This window comes from Psittacula echo (assembly GCF_963264785.1).
Source record: "Psittacula echo genome assembly, chromosome: 1".
Taxonomy (NCBI): Eukaryota; Metazoa; Chordata; class Aves; order Psittaciformes; family Psittacidae; genus Psittacula; species Psittacula echo.
The window spans coordinates 122,304,215-122,318,355 of NC_137735.1; the positions used below are offsets into that span (position 1 = coordinate 122,304,215).

Here is a 14,141-nt window from a genome sequence, read left to right on the forward strand (position 1 = left end):
TAACAAGAAGACTTGAAATGAAGTTTTTTTTCTGAAAATCATACTTTTCTTTTGACGAGTGCACTTGATAAAATGGGTTCTACGCACCCAGAGCCCCCTGCCTTCTGTGTGCTTCACTGATAACATGACACACCATGCTGAAACAGTATTATTTCCTGAAAGGCTGTAGGCAAGCACAATGATGAGAAGACAAAAGAAAGTGAATGTTAAACAGAATGAGAAAGAAATTGTGCATAAGGAAATCAGAAAACAAAATTGTAGAAAGAATATGTGGTTAGAATTGGATATAATAAGGAGGTAAATAAGTGCATGTTCCTTTTAAAGTATATGCATCATAGAATATACAGGAATTATTCTACCCACATCATTACTCAGATTTCCCCCCAGTTTCTGTGGGATATGAACATAGATTTCTATGACATTAGCATGAGTTTAATGTTAGTATAATGACGTTTGTATTTTGGAAAATGTTTGAGAGTAGGCAAAACAATCCTTTTGAGAAGTTGTGTCTAAAAATATCTTTGCTTAAAGGAAGGACAAATCAGAAATAAAAAGCAAGTGTATTTTATTTACATAGAACTTAATTTTAGTAACATAATCCCAGGGGGGTTTTTAACATATATCTATATAAATACACACACACACTGTTTTCATCAGCTTGCACTTTCCATAAGTATGTAAGAAAATGGTATTTAAGAACAATTCCTTGGCAATAATGTTTTCAGGCAAAGCTAGTTAGATCTGGAATCAAATGAGGATTGGGGACAAGAAAATGATCCCAACAGAGGAATACCAGTTCTTCTCAAACATACGACAATATTCTTATTTACTTCAACAGGGATGGATTCCCTGCTATATGTTTTTTTCCACTTCAACTTTGTAGTCTTCCTCATTACTAGTAACATCACTTCTTTGAGCAAGCATTTACTTTAGTTTTAGCTGGAACTCACTTCGAGTGAGTACTTGTGCACTGATAGTTTTAATTTTTTAACCTGTCCTGAGGTTACTAAGGCAATTGTTTGTAAAAGTCTCCTCTGAAGAGTTATTAATGGAAGTAAATACAGCCTGTTTCATGAGGTCATATTTTATACACTCATGTTTATACATTTTTAGTCTGCTCAAAATCTTCTGTTTTGTACCAACTGTTACATTTTGCTCCTGAAAAAGCATCAGCTGGTAATAAACAGCTTTGGCCCTGAACACGTCTCATTTTCATTCTGTAATTTTATCCCATGAAGTGCTTTATCATTCCGTATTCTCTCTTCTGTGAGCAATATCCCATAAGTCATTGCCAGATTGAGCAAGCTACAGGCTTAATTGTGACAAGAGAAAGAAGATTGCTTACTGTTAACAGATATGGTCAGTGAATAATAAACCAAGAATTCGGGCAACAGCATTCATATATTTTAGAATTGTGAATGAATTTGAAAGTGTGGAAAATGGTAATGCTCTTGGGATATTGTGCTTTTGCTTTACCTCCAACCACTTCTTAGTCACCAAGTAATCTAGTATTGGCAAACGACAATTTAGTGCCTATTTTTGCTTATGAGACTATTTACTAAACACCCGTGACAGACTTTTCAACCAGAATATGAATTTATAATGTGTATTGCAACACTCATCACTTTAGAAGTTACTAATCAAGATTTAGAATCTGGTCTATGCCCTAGGGAAATGTTTAGTCCTGTCCTTAATTCTTTTAGATTGATTAATGTAGCTAAAGCTAATTATGTTGCCTTCTGAATCAGAAGATTTCTCAAGCAGTACAATACATCCATTGAATATTAGTTTAGGACCAGAGCAAGTGTGGGGTGATGCACAAAATCTTCAGGTGTGGTGATGAAATTTCTAAGCAACTGCAAAGTAGTTGCAGTTGCAGAAGGTCATCTGCACAGAGGGAAAGGTGGTCAGGACTTCTGTGAACTGTCAGAAAAAGATGCCAGTCTAATTTAGAATATTTGAATAGCTATGTGCATGACACTAATTTCAGAGGCCTTGTCTGATCTATTAAGGTAGGTTGTCGAAGCTTCTTCAGAATAAATTATCCTGATGCTTTGTGCTGTATGACATACCAGTTTGCACCAACTTGTACTAATAACTGGGGAGTGTGAGTTTATTGTTTAGCTAACTGCAAGTCTTGGGAGACAATACAGGCTTTAGACGAAAAAATCCAAAGTAAATTATTTGATAGTCTTGCTAGAAAATCATTGTGACATTATTATTACAGAGAACATTAAAAATCATGTTTGTTGCTTCATACTAGGTTTCCATAATAGGTTTCCAACCTAAACAGTTCTGATTCTATGATATTTTATTTAATGCACTGGCATTCTTTTTGCACTCTGTTGAAGTGGTTCTTGCTAAAGAGTGTACTTACTTCTTCTTATTTAATTTATTAGTTGCCATCAGTCGTATTCTTTCCAGAATCTTACTTTTTCTTGATAACCATGGCCGCCTTATTTCTCAGATCTCCTTACTTTAGTAAGTGCTGTGGAGGGATGTTTCTTGGTACACCTCTCCATCATTTCTTCTGTTTTTTATTTGCAAATAAAGCTTCAACTGTTGTCTCTGTACATGCAGCTCGCAAACCTGCTTCACTAATCCAGACTTTCTCTTTCCCATCACACGAAGCCCTTTGTCTCTCTGATCCCTTGTGAATGATATTGGATATATATCTACCAGCAGATAGTGTGGAGAAGGAAAGCAAATAGCAGTTGAAGCACTGCATGGAGCAAAACCACAGGTGCAGTCTTTGAACACAGGGTTAGAGTTAGTTTCATCTGAAAGTTCATGAGTTCCAAGACTGCTCTGCGATGCAGACTGCACGCCAGTAAGTGGAAATATCCTTGTGAAAGAAACACTGCCTACTTTCTTCTGTGCTTCCTCTCATATTTAGAGCTGTCTTTTGGCTGATGCCTATAAAAAGGCATGATAATTATTTGGGTGTTAATCTACTGTGCTGACCAGTTGCCTGCCTCTTTTAATTAAATTTTAGGTTTTCTGAGCTGTCATCTTCTGTTTTCCTAACACTGGTGCAGCTGGATAGGAACTATTTTCTTATAAATGCAAATGTGTGATTATACTTTTATTCGTATTACAGCTCATCTACTGTCATCTCTTTTCTATTTCCAGAAAACTTGTCATGGCTTTGTTGTATAAGACATCTGGTCAGTATAGCTGAGCTACAAGCCAAGAATTGCAAGAACTGTTTCAATTAGTATAATCTCCCAGTCACAAACAGTACAATCTTTGTCATTGGAAAGGAGAATTATATAAGGTTGCTTCTAGCCATTGTAGTCATTTTGGAGTTGTGTGGTTTGGGGGAGGGTGTTTATTTCTTCTTTGTGCAGTTAAAGCGCAATATTAAAATGCCTCCAGTATTGTTTTATCATTTAGTGCTACGCATTCATTTCATCACTGGAATACAGGCCTATATTTAGGAGAGTGGTGTAACTGGCCAACAGTTGCACTTTTTCATAGCTCTGGTGGCTATGAAAAAAATACTAGGAGATCTGAGAATGATGACACAATCAAGACAACAGCATTGCCAATTTCAACTATACCAGCTGAAAAGCTTCAAGGTAGTGTTAAATGACACAGGAGCAGGAACCCCTCTATTTAAGGTCTATCACCCTGAAGACTGACCAGGATATGTATCACTCAGCTCACTCCTGCACCTAAGTTAGCCTGTCGCTTGCTTGACTCGGCTAGCCTCCATGACATTGGCCACTATTTCTTGTGCCCCTGTGTCCCCAGCCATAAAGGATTGTTGGGCATTTCATGTGATGGGTTTGTTGCCTTTTTTGTTTTGGTTTGGGCTTTTTTGACTGTATTGTAGTAGTAACTGTAAATTAGGAGCTAGTGTTAAAAAGGAAAGCTATTATGAAAGTGAGGATATGGGCACTGTTTAACTGGACCAGATTCCCACCCACCACACAATAGGGCTACTCACTTAAGCTTAAGCTGTCTGGACTGCTTATCAGAGACATTTGTCCCTTCACAACACACGGGTACTTAAGGAAAACTCAGGCCACCAAAAATGCTGTGTATTTCTGTGGTTGCATGGGTTTCTTGTGGCAGATCAAATCCTTGGAAACCTAGACAATTTATAAGAAGAAAAGATCAAGTATTTTTCTTAGGTGCTGTCATCATATGGGTGCTTAGATAAGGACTTGGCTACATTCTTTCAGACTTTATGAAAGTAAACACCATACAGTTCCTGTGCTACTTTCTCTAATGCAGAAAGTGAGAAATAATTTAGGTCTGCTAATATGGATTGGCTACTTTGAACTGGTAGCTTTGTTCCAATGAATGTTTGCAGTTAAGACTGAACCACTGTGTGTGTGTCTGTTGTACCTGTACGTGCATGGTTTGTCCATACTTTGGGATTTGGATCTCCGAATAGCAGTGTCGTTGCCTAGTTGCAGTTGGTATAGCACAAGGTTAATACAATATGTGTTGGTAAAGTGGATTTTAAATTCAAAATGACCATCAGTGTGACCCTTTTAGTCACTTATTAGTCACTGTTTATACTGATCTGTATTCCCTTTTTTCCCCACTCAGATGTTGCGAGAGCGATCGAGTTACTGGAGAAACTGCAAGAATCTGGAGAAGTACCAGTACACAAGCTACAGTCTCTAAAGAAGGTGCTGCAGAGTGAGTTTTGTACGGCTATCAGAGAGGTATGAAATTGAGACTTTTAGTTATTTCCCAGAATAACATCCTTCTCCTGAAAAGTGTATTTGCCTTTCAGTGCTGGAGAAGCAGGAGTACCTTACATAAAGGATGATGGATGTAAGATGTGTCTGTAGTTGCCTGCTACCATGCAGAATGCTGAAGTTACTGAAAAGCAGACACAGAATAGTTGTGTCAACAAGGCATCAAGCCTGAGGCAATTAGTCTTGCTAAGGGGGAAGGGTGATTAATTAGTACTTCAGTATTCTGCTCATACTGTTTCAGGGTCTGTGCTAACCTGTACAGCACTGTGCTGGGATACGGGGACATGCCAGGTTGGGTCAGTGCAGGCTTAAATGCCTGTTTCTGTGAGTTCAGGTGTGTGATAGGGATCTGCTGATAAAATCAGAATGCTGTGAGAGACAAACAGTGCAAGCACTGAAGTTAACTGAAGCCAACAGGGATCTTGTTGTTGAAGTCAGTGGTCAGGTCCCTGTGGGCTTTGCTCCACGTGTCAGAAGTCCGTGTCAGACTGCTGAGAACTGTGATTATTATGCTGCCAGCTGTGGTCAGGGCCTTCCTAAGCTCTGCCGAACAGTACATAAATTATGATTGTTTTCTTCTAGTTAAGCTAGAGAAGAAGCTCCCCACTTCCTACATGCATACGAGCAGTATCTTTAAAGCAGTTAAATTGCAAACATTTCTGTTACAAGTTTCTTAGACGGAAACCATGAGTTAATACAATATTGTGTCAGTCTTCTTAGCTACTATACTGGGTGCTGTTAGCCTGAAGACAGAAGCAGTTCTAAATGCCTTGAAGAAAGCAACATCTTTGCAGCAGAAAATCTGTAAGAACTTCTGTTTCAGTTTATCTGTCTCATGCCTGGAACTAATCCGCCTTCACTGAAATCAGTGGGGAATCTAATGTTCCCTCGATGGCAACAGAACTGGACTTCTGATAACTAGGCAACAGCAGTGCATTGATTGAGTGACTGCTGCATGGCTGGAAGGGAGAAAGAGATGAACAGACGTTAGTTTAATAAGCAAAATGCAACATAAGCAAAATGCAACAGACTCTGTTTTATGGAATATATCCTTCAATGTGAGAAACAGAGAGGGGCTTCCACTTTATTAAATGGCAGTTTTCAAAGATTTTTAAAGGGAATAGTGTTCCATGACAGTAAATAATGACACTGTGTACCCTGAAAAGCTGATATTCTGACAAGTCCATTCATTTAACCAACTAAATGCTTCCTTAATTGACCACAGAGTATTGAAAAGTTGTGGGGTTGTGTTGCGTTTGGGTTTTATTTCAGATAGCAGAGCCCGGTACTCAAATTGTTAAAAGCAACTATTAATCTTTGCAGCGTCATCAGTGAAATCTTCATCTCTGGAATATAGTCTTAGCAGTAGCAAACACAAAGCTTGCTGAAACAGGTGCAGAGCCTAGGAAATAGGAAAATGGCTTAGACAAATGCACTCTCGGTTCAGTGAACTGAAAATAGATTTTGTCAAAATCATCTCAGTGGTACAAAAGGTCTTTATAGAGTGTTGTGTAAAGACAACCTGCACATGACAGACTAATTACTGTTAGATTCTCACAGCCAAATAATAGTCACTTCCAGAAGCCTGGAGCTAGTTGGTACACAAGAATGTGTAATGTGATGCTGAATGAGCGATTAGATCAGTTCTACCAACTTCATAAACAAAAATATTTCTTTTAAAATATTTAATACATTGTATGTATATAATATAACCTATCTAGTATGTCACTATTGGAGAACAAAATTTCTACACCCAAAAAAATTGTTACTGCTATTCATGACTATATATGTTAGTCTTTTATTAGAAGAAATCTTCAAATATGAAAGGCTCATTGACAAAACTTTTCATTTAGGAAGAGTGGGAGAATTGACATATATACATTGCTAGTACTTAGGGTTGTCCAATGTGTGGCTCCTCTTTTCAGTTACTCACATTAAGCACTTGACAAATAATTAGACTGTAACTCTTTTTTTCCACTGGTTGAAGAGTTGTTGGAAAATTGCAAAAAATAATTTCTTCAATTTCTTTAAAAATAATAAGAAAAGCATGGGATATGTTGGTCACATTACATTCTTAGACATGTCCAAACACTGCAGCAAGGGCTTGGAGGATATCTGAGTTGGGTCATGCCATTAATCAGGGATGCCGTTCTTGCACTTACCTAATGTACACTGGAGTTCATGAAACGCTGATAGCTACTTTATTGAACAGCACAAATTATTTTCTGAGCATATTTCAGCTTGAGATAGCTGAGGCTAAACAGAAATCTCCCTGCAAATGCCATTGTTTATCTTCTCTTGCAAGTGCAAGACATGAGAGTGTGGCGACTAGCTTTTAATTCCCTCTGTTAGCACCTACATAGACTGGAGGAGAAAAGTTGTTGACCTTACAAGAGAAGACACAACAGTCAATTGGAAGTCACGAGAAAAGTGGGTGTTCGTTTGAAACGCAAGTGCCTCATAGAGTGCAGTGAAGCAGACCAGGTGTGAGCAGTAGATAGGAGTAATCGAACTGGGATGAGGAGCAGTGGCAGGCTTTGTATTAGTATGCAAATTCTGGAAGAGGCTGCCTATTATCTGTATGCAGAGATTCAGATCTGCACTGTGATGTGTTCATTGTATCCTGCAAGATCTGAGCCTCGCTTACTTTCATCAGAAATCTAGCAAAAGAGGTTAAGGCTGACTCCTGTAGTCCTATAAAATGTGTAATGGAGGAGCTTTGGAAAATAGCCAGGGTTTTTTCCAGTCTAAGAAATTATGGACAATTAACTATCCAGTGAGTTTATTAAAATATGTCCCAGAGAAACTAATTTTAATGGAAAGGATCAAAGATAAAATACAATCCACACAGTATCGATTGGATGTGACTTGTCCTTTCTACAAACAGGAATTCTTTAACTACGTAAACAGGAGGTCACTTTTATGATCAATTAGCCTTTCAAAGTATGACATACATTATTAGATTACACATATTTCAGTCTAATGTGTAGGAATCTATTAAATTGCTGTAATGAACTGTATTTGTGGGAACTTATTTAGTAAATCACCCATCAGTTCAAATCCCCACACTGATATCCTATAGAAATAAAATCTTTTTAAAGTGACTAAGTGAATGAAATTTAAATAGAAGTACTTCGGCATTTTTTTAGGATGCTGTCAGGAAATGGTGATTAATGGTTCTCACTTAGCTAAATATAAGTACTACCAACTGAAATACTCTGTCTGGCACTAGGCAAGAATATGTATTAGCTCTGAAAATAGGGGAAATAATTGAAGTATGTAATGTCCTCAGTACTTCCTTTTCACCTGAAGATCCCTAGACCAGAAAACAAATTAACCAAAGTCCTGTCACATTAAAATTGAGTTTTGAGGAAAAAGATTTAATTGTATTTTAAAATTACTTGTTGTAAGCTCCCTGGCTACATGAAAATTAATTAGCTTTCTGTAGCCTTGTCACTTGGTTAAAGATCCGTGAATCTTGTCCATTATAGCATTAAGTCCTTTACCCTTCTATGTGTTTTGTTGTTTATTGAAAGCTGTTGCTATGTTATAGTCTTCTGATTCCCAGGGGTTTTCCTGGAAGAGATGAAGGGTAAGGCTGTAAAAGTGAATGCATAATTGCATGACTGAGAAGGGGTATTCACATGCAACATAAAACTAGGAAACCTGGACTGATAAAGTTACTTTAATTGCTGTATGTCAATGAAAAAGGATGATATGAGAACTGTAAGATAAGGTGAACTTCTGCTCTGTCAAGAAACCTTAAAGAGCTGTAGGTGCAAAAGGCAAAATAAACAGCTGAGCAAAACACAGTGAATCATCAACAAGAAAATGTGGGATGCCTTATCAGATTATGGGAATTTCATTTACTGTTAACATCTGGTAATTGGTACTTGAAACACCAGGAGAATAAAGATACAGCTTGATATACCCATTCATCTCCTGATGAACAGAAGTTTTCTTTCAGGTTGATTCTCAAGTTTCTATTTTTGTATGTTAAATATGTAAAATTCAGGTGTATCATGCTTTCCTCCCAGCCTTCTTTCACTGCTCCATTTTCCATTTCAAAATTAAATCTCGTGTTTTTCTTTGTGAATATTATTTAAAAGAAAATCTGACTGGTAAATACTTACGGCAAGGCATTTATCAATACCAAAAGTAATCAGATCAGGAATTCCTTATAATGTGGTGTGATGATCAGACACACAAAAATAACCATTATTTCATTCTGTTATCTTATGACTTCCAGCAAAATACTGTGTCATCACAGAAGAGCACTTTAGCAGGACTAGGTCAGTGACTATGTTTTTGTAAAAGGAGGAGCAGTCAACATAAAATTTTTTGCTGTCATGTGTTCTGTATGAAATTAGTTTGTGAAACAGCATGTTGTCATTGAAAATATATTCCATTTCTACTTCAGTAGTTTAAAACTTTTAAACATACTATAAAATTATCTTGTGGACAGAGCATCCTGGACATATAACTTGCAGGCAGCGGCTTACAGGCAGTGTGACTTACAGGCAGTGGCAGAACACTGACCCATTTCTGATGAGGTCTGGATGACCCCATTTGCAGTAGAGATACATTTGATTATGTTATATAATATTCAAAACATAGTTTCATTATATGCTATATGGGGTAATTCAACAAGCCTAGGTGGTATATTAGAATTATTTCCTTTAATCAATAATTTTCATTTTCATGCCATAGAAATCTTAACACCTGGAATCCCAGTGCTGCTCATATGTAATGTGTTATTATCTGGTCATTTCCTCAAGCTGTCTATCTGTGCTTTTCATTATTAACCCTGATACATGTCTGTGCAAATATTAGGGAACCAGAAGGCTGCTGGGTGGTGAAAGCTGAGTCTGGTGATACTGTGCTCATTACTTTACTGTGATGCAGTGTGTGACAGTATGAGGCTGGCTGGAACCCTTATCTATTCACTTCAGCTATCCTGGTACAGTGGTGTGCTTTTAAAGGGCTGTACTAAATATAACAACCTGGGTATTAGCGGGACTCAGGCAAAACTTCTCATTAATTCCATTATTAGCATTACTCATTTAGTATTTTAGTGTAGGCTTCATTTAAAGTCTTTGTTTTGTGGTGTTTTGAGAATCTCAAGATTTGTTTGTTCAGTTTGCAGTATAATGCTGTTCCTCCAACTCCCAGACCTAGCCTCTGAGAGCGTAGTTCCATTGTTTTTTGCCTCATGAGTCCTATTCTCTGTAAAAATAGAGGTTCAACAGGCCAAATTCTCTTGGTTGGCACTACGGGCAGCCTCAGAGTTCAAATCTTGCTCTGAATTACTCTTCCTTTTCACTGGGAGATGAATATTTGTTACAGGACGAGAAACACAATTCCATTTTGTCTTCCATCTCCACAGGGTGAGCCCCACTTTTGAAGTTTTTAAATTATAAGATAAGATGCAGCTTTGGAAAAAAAAATATATGTATTGAGAAGACTTACTGCTATAATTCACAGCACAGAACTGTGATTAAGACTCAGTGGGAAGCCTGGCATCTAAAGTGCCCTACTGTCAAATTTACCCATGCAAATGGAGGTGTTGGTCAGGATTAAGCAAAAGTGGTATGTTGGACTTCCTGATAAGGCAGTTAGTAAACACAAGGGCAATAGGACATCTCATAAGAGTAAAATGAGCGAGCTTCATCAGCTTAGATTTGTAACTCAGGTCATAAAAGCAGTATGGTTATATTAGCATGGTGCCTCATTAGACTGGCTGGGAAGCAAAGTTCTCCTTAGGCTAATCTGATACTTCGTTATACCTTGTTCTGGCATTCCAGATAGTTTATTCAGAATTACTTCATCATTAATTTAGCAGTAGTGCTCATGCAGTAGCAAATACAGAATTGTGCAAATTGACCAGATTCATTCAGCTTTTCACATGTTTATGCATGGATTGATTTGTACCTTTTCATTAAAATTTGCATTCCTGGATGCTAATTTTAAAGTTTCATTTTTTTATCATTTTTTAGATGTTGAGGTGGATTATAATGTCGGCTGAACCACTCCAGTTTACCTGAATACTGGGGCTGTGTAGCATTTGCAAGAATCTTTTGCTGTGTTTTTCAATCCCTTTTCCATTACTATTGTCCCAGCAATGAAAAGCACATAAAATAACGGTAAAAATTTTCACTAAATGAGTACCTCCATCACTGTTCAGAAAGGGCATTACTTAGCTTCATTCAAAGATAATGGTATGGCAAAATAGTAATGTTTTCATGTTTTACAGTTTGCTTTCCCTCTCTTGGTTACAAGTACTGTATCTATAATGATGAGTTGACAGAAGGATTTGTAATGTATGTAAATTAGGGCAGAAAAAACATTTCTAAAGATGGGCTGCCTGCTTTTTGACTTGCCACTATGATGCATTAGGCATTGAGAAAGTTCGTCAGAAAAGCTTAAGTTAGCAGTAAACACAGAAAATAGATTTTTTTTAATATAAAATTACACTACTGTGTTAAAATATGTGGTGGTTTTTTAGGGTGAATGTAATCAAAAATTGCACACAGTTTGAAAAACAATGAAGTTTCATTTACCACTTTACCACCGAAGCATTACTCTGTTGCTTGCAAGCCCTGGATGGCATGAATGAGAACTTTTAGAATTATTACCTTGTCACTCAGCGGATGGCCTTCGTTAATGGCAATTATATGAACTTACCAAGCTGCCCAAGCATTATCTGAGAGAAGGTATTATTAAGTCTCTGTGCAATTACTATGACTTCCATGACTTCACTGCAGCAGATTTAAAACAGCTGCTCTTGTCACTTTTTATTTAGCTGCATATAGCTAAATACATTGATTTCACACATATAGTACCCCAGAATCCAGGGCCAGACTGTATCACTGGTCTTTAATCAGTGTTTTCCCCCATTGGTTTTGATTAAAAATCAGTTTTCAGAGTTGTTTGATGGCTGTACATCTACTCAAATTTGTGCTCTGCTTGCGTAGTCATGGCTTTCACAAAAGATAAATTATTTTAGTGCTGCAAGAGTCATGCAATGTATGGAATCAAAGCGATGACGCATCCTGTTCATATTATTGTTTGTCTGGCTAGCAGTACCGTATTTACTAAAACTGATAAGTGTTTCAGGTGAAGTTCTTAGTTCTGCAAATGGCTGCAGTTGCATGTGCTGCAGGAGGTGACTCCAGCAGAACATGGGTGGTGCATCTTAATATCACTTTTGTTTTACTCACATTATCATTTTCGTTTATTGTTGCAGTGTCATATTTGATGATATAAAGCTCTTAAGAATAAATAAAAGAGCCTCTGCTGCAGTTCATCTCAAGTCTGCTTCTTCCGCGAGAGACAAATCAGCAGCAAGGTGAACTACTCAGGAATAGTTATGCTGACAGGTTGTTGGAAGCCACTGCACCACTGTTTCTGCCTTGATGGAGCCTCAGTATCCCCCTGCTTCCCTGCTTCCACTTAACTAATGTCACTGATGAGACTTTTGGGAAATGCTGCTTAATCTCATTTTTTTGTGTCTTTAGAAAAGAAATTGTAAAGCTGTCTTAAAACTTCATTTTAGCTACATTTTTTGTTGGTATTTAAAACAAGAAACATCAGCAGTTTCCTTCTGTCTCCCTGCCTTCTAGCTCAATAGGAACACTTGAGATGAACTTGCATGATGGGCTCAGGTTATCTCATGCTTCATCCAGGTGCTGATTTTGGCAAAGTTTAGCCAAATCTGCTGAAAAGTTTGGAATGTGGCTGTTGCGTAGGGCAGCCCCAACATCTTATACAGACTTACTGAAAAGTGGAGGAAATTAGTGTTTATTAGTGCTTGGCATATTTTTGAACTCAAAAGTAACTGGCAGTGAGGTCTAAGAGAGTTTTAAATAATAAGCTATGAATTCCAAGTGGTTTTATGGGAATTAACTATAACACATGCTGCTATTTCTTTTGATCCCAGATATTCTTTAGTAAATATCCTAAGGAACTTTGAAATATTCACAATTAAATTCTGCACTTTTGTTGTCTTCTGTACTGAGTGATATTTTGTCCAAGACACGTTTAGGGGACAGTATTTTGCTAATGTTTAGTAATTGGAAAGAATGCACTTTCTGAGACATCTGTAATGTTATCTTCAAAGACACCAGATCACATTTGCCATTGACTTAGAGCAGAGTATAGAACAGTGTAAGGGACATTAAATAAATTAAATGACCCAATCATATTTTTATTGCTCCTCATAGAGGTAGTTTTTATTTGCAACTAGAAGTCTATTTTTCATTATTCTTAGAAGGGTGCCAAACAACTTCCTATTGACTTTACAGTGTAAGAGTGATGTTTCCAGACATTGGAGGAAAGAAGAGGGGGCACACCGAGGTTTTGTGTGTCCTAACAGCAACACCAGGAGTGTTTCAACTGACTCATCCAATACATGCAGAGATGTGACAGCATGCATTTCCCGGTGCATCTGCTCTGTTCTTCTGCTCGCGCAGAAGGGAGGAAAGAGATTCTGGCCCCAGCCTGTAATCCCTGTTGGGTTGTTTCTTGGACAGGCACAGCCTCGTATGTCAAGAAGTCAGGGATCAAATCTTCGTTCAGCTTTCAGACAACAGGACAGATACTGTCAGAGCAGAGTGTGCACCACCCTTTTCCACACAAAAAAATGCCAGAGCAAGTAATATTTTGGTATTTTAACGGGAGCCTTCATAAAGTGTTCCACCCTGAATTAAAATGTTATACCCTTACGGTGATTAAACTTAATTTATTTTTAACAGTATTTCAGGCTTCTGCTGGTTTTTTTCCTACTGCCTAGGGATAGCTTAATTATGCATCCAAGATTCAAATCAGTTTTTTCACTTTGGTAAAACTGACCTAGTTTGCTCCCAAAGAAGGAAAGTTTTAAATAAAATAGCCTCTTTGAAAATGTAAAAGACAATATTCATATTTCTTACACATGTTCTGAAATTAAAACTGTCTCATCTGCTCGGGTTGTTAAATGAGTTTCATTTACATGTTTGAGCTTTTTAATGGGTTAGCTTCCCTGTTGCATGTGGCAACATCCATGCAGTGTTACTTCATAGAAAGAGGTTGTTATGGCAATTGTGAAAATGATACAGATGTTAGGTTTTGAAAATAGGTACCCCAATTTTCCAAATGCAAACATAGAACTGCTCACAGGCTAATGAAAACTTACCATGTAAAAATATTCAGAATACCAGGAACCTTGAATGACCACATTCTGTCAGATAAAAATAGCTCATTAATACAGACTGGTTGTCACAAAGAAGCCTTTTCTGTGAGGTGTCCAAATTCAGTAGCTGCAGGAAATAACTTCTGTAATACAGACTTTTTGGTACCTTCAGTAAGCTCTACAATATATCACATGCCTTCCTCTCAAAAGTACTTTTCAACCACTTCAACCTTCACCGTACTCATAGGCATCCA

The 14,141-nt window shown here is 37.5% G+C and overlaps 1 protein-coding gene across 1 annotated transcript in view; it reads left to right on the forward strand.

Moving 5' to 3' along the window:
• Positions 1-14,141, forward strand: part of LIN7A (lin-7 homolog A, crumbs cell polarity complex component) — a gene marked incomplete at both ends in the record, with an annotated part of 44,073 nt that overhangs the window by 14,362 nt on the left and 15,570 nt on the right. The window contains one exon of the mRNA XM_080626198.1: positions 4,564-4,682. Coding sequence (XP_080482324.1) covers positions 4,564-4,682 — 119 coding nt within the window. The remainder of the gene's footprint in view (positions 1-4,563; positions 4,683-14,141) is intronic.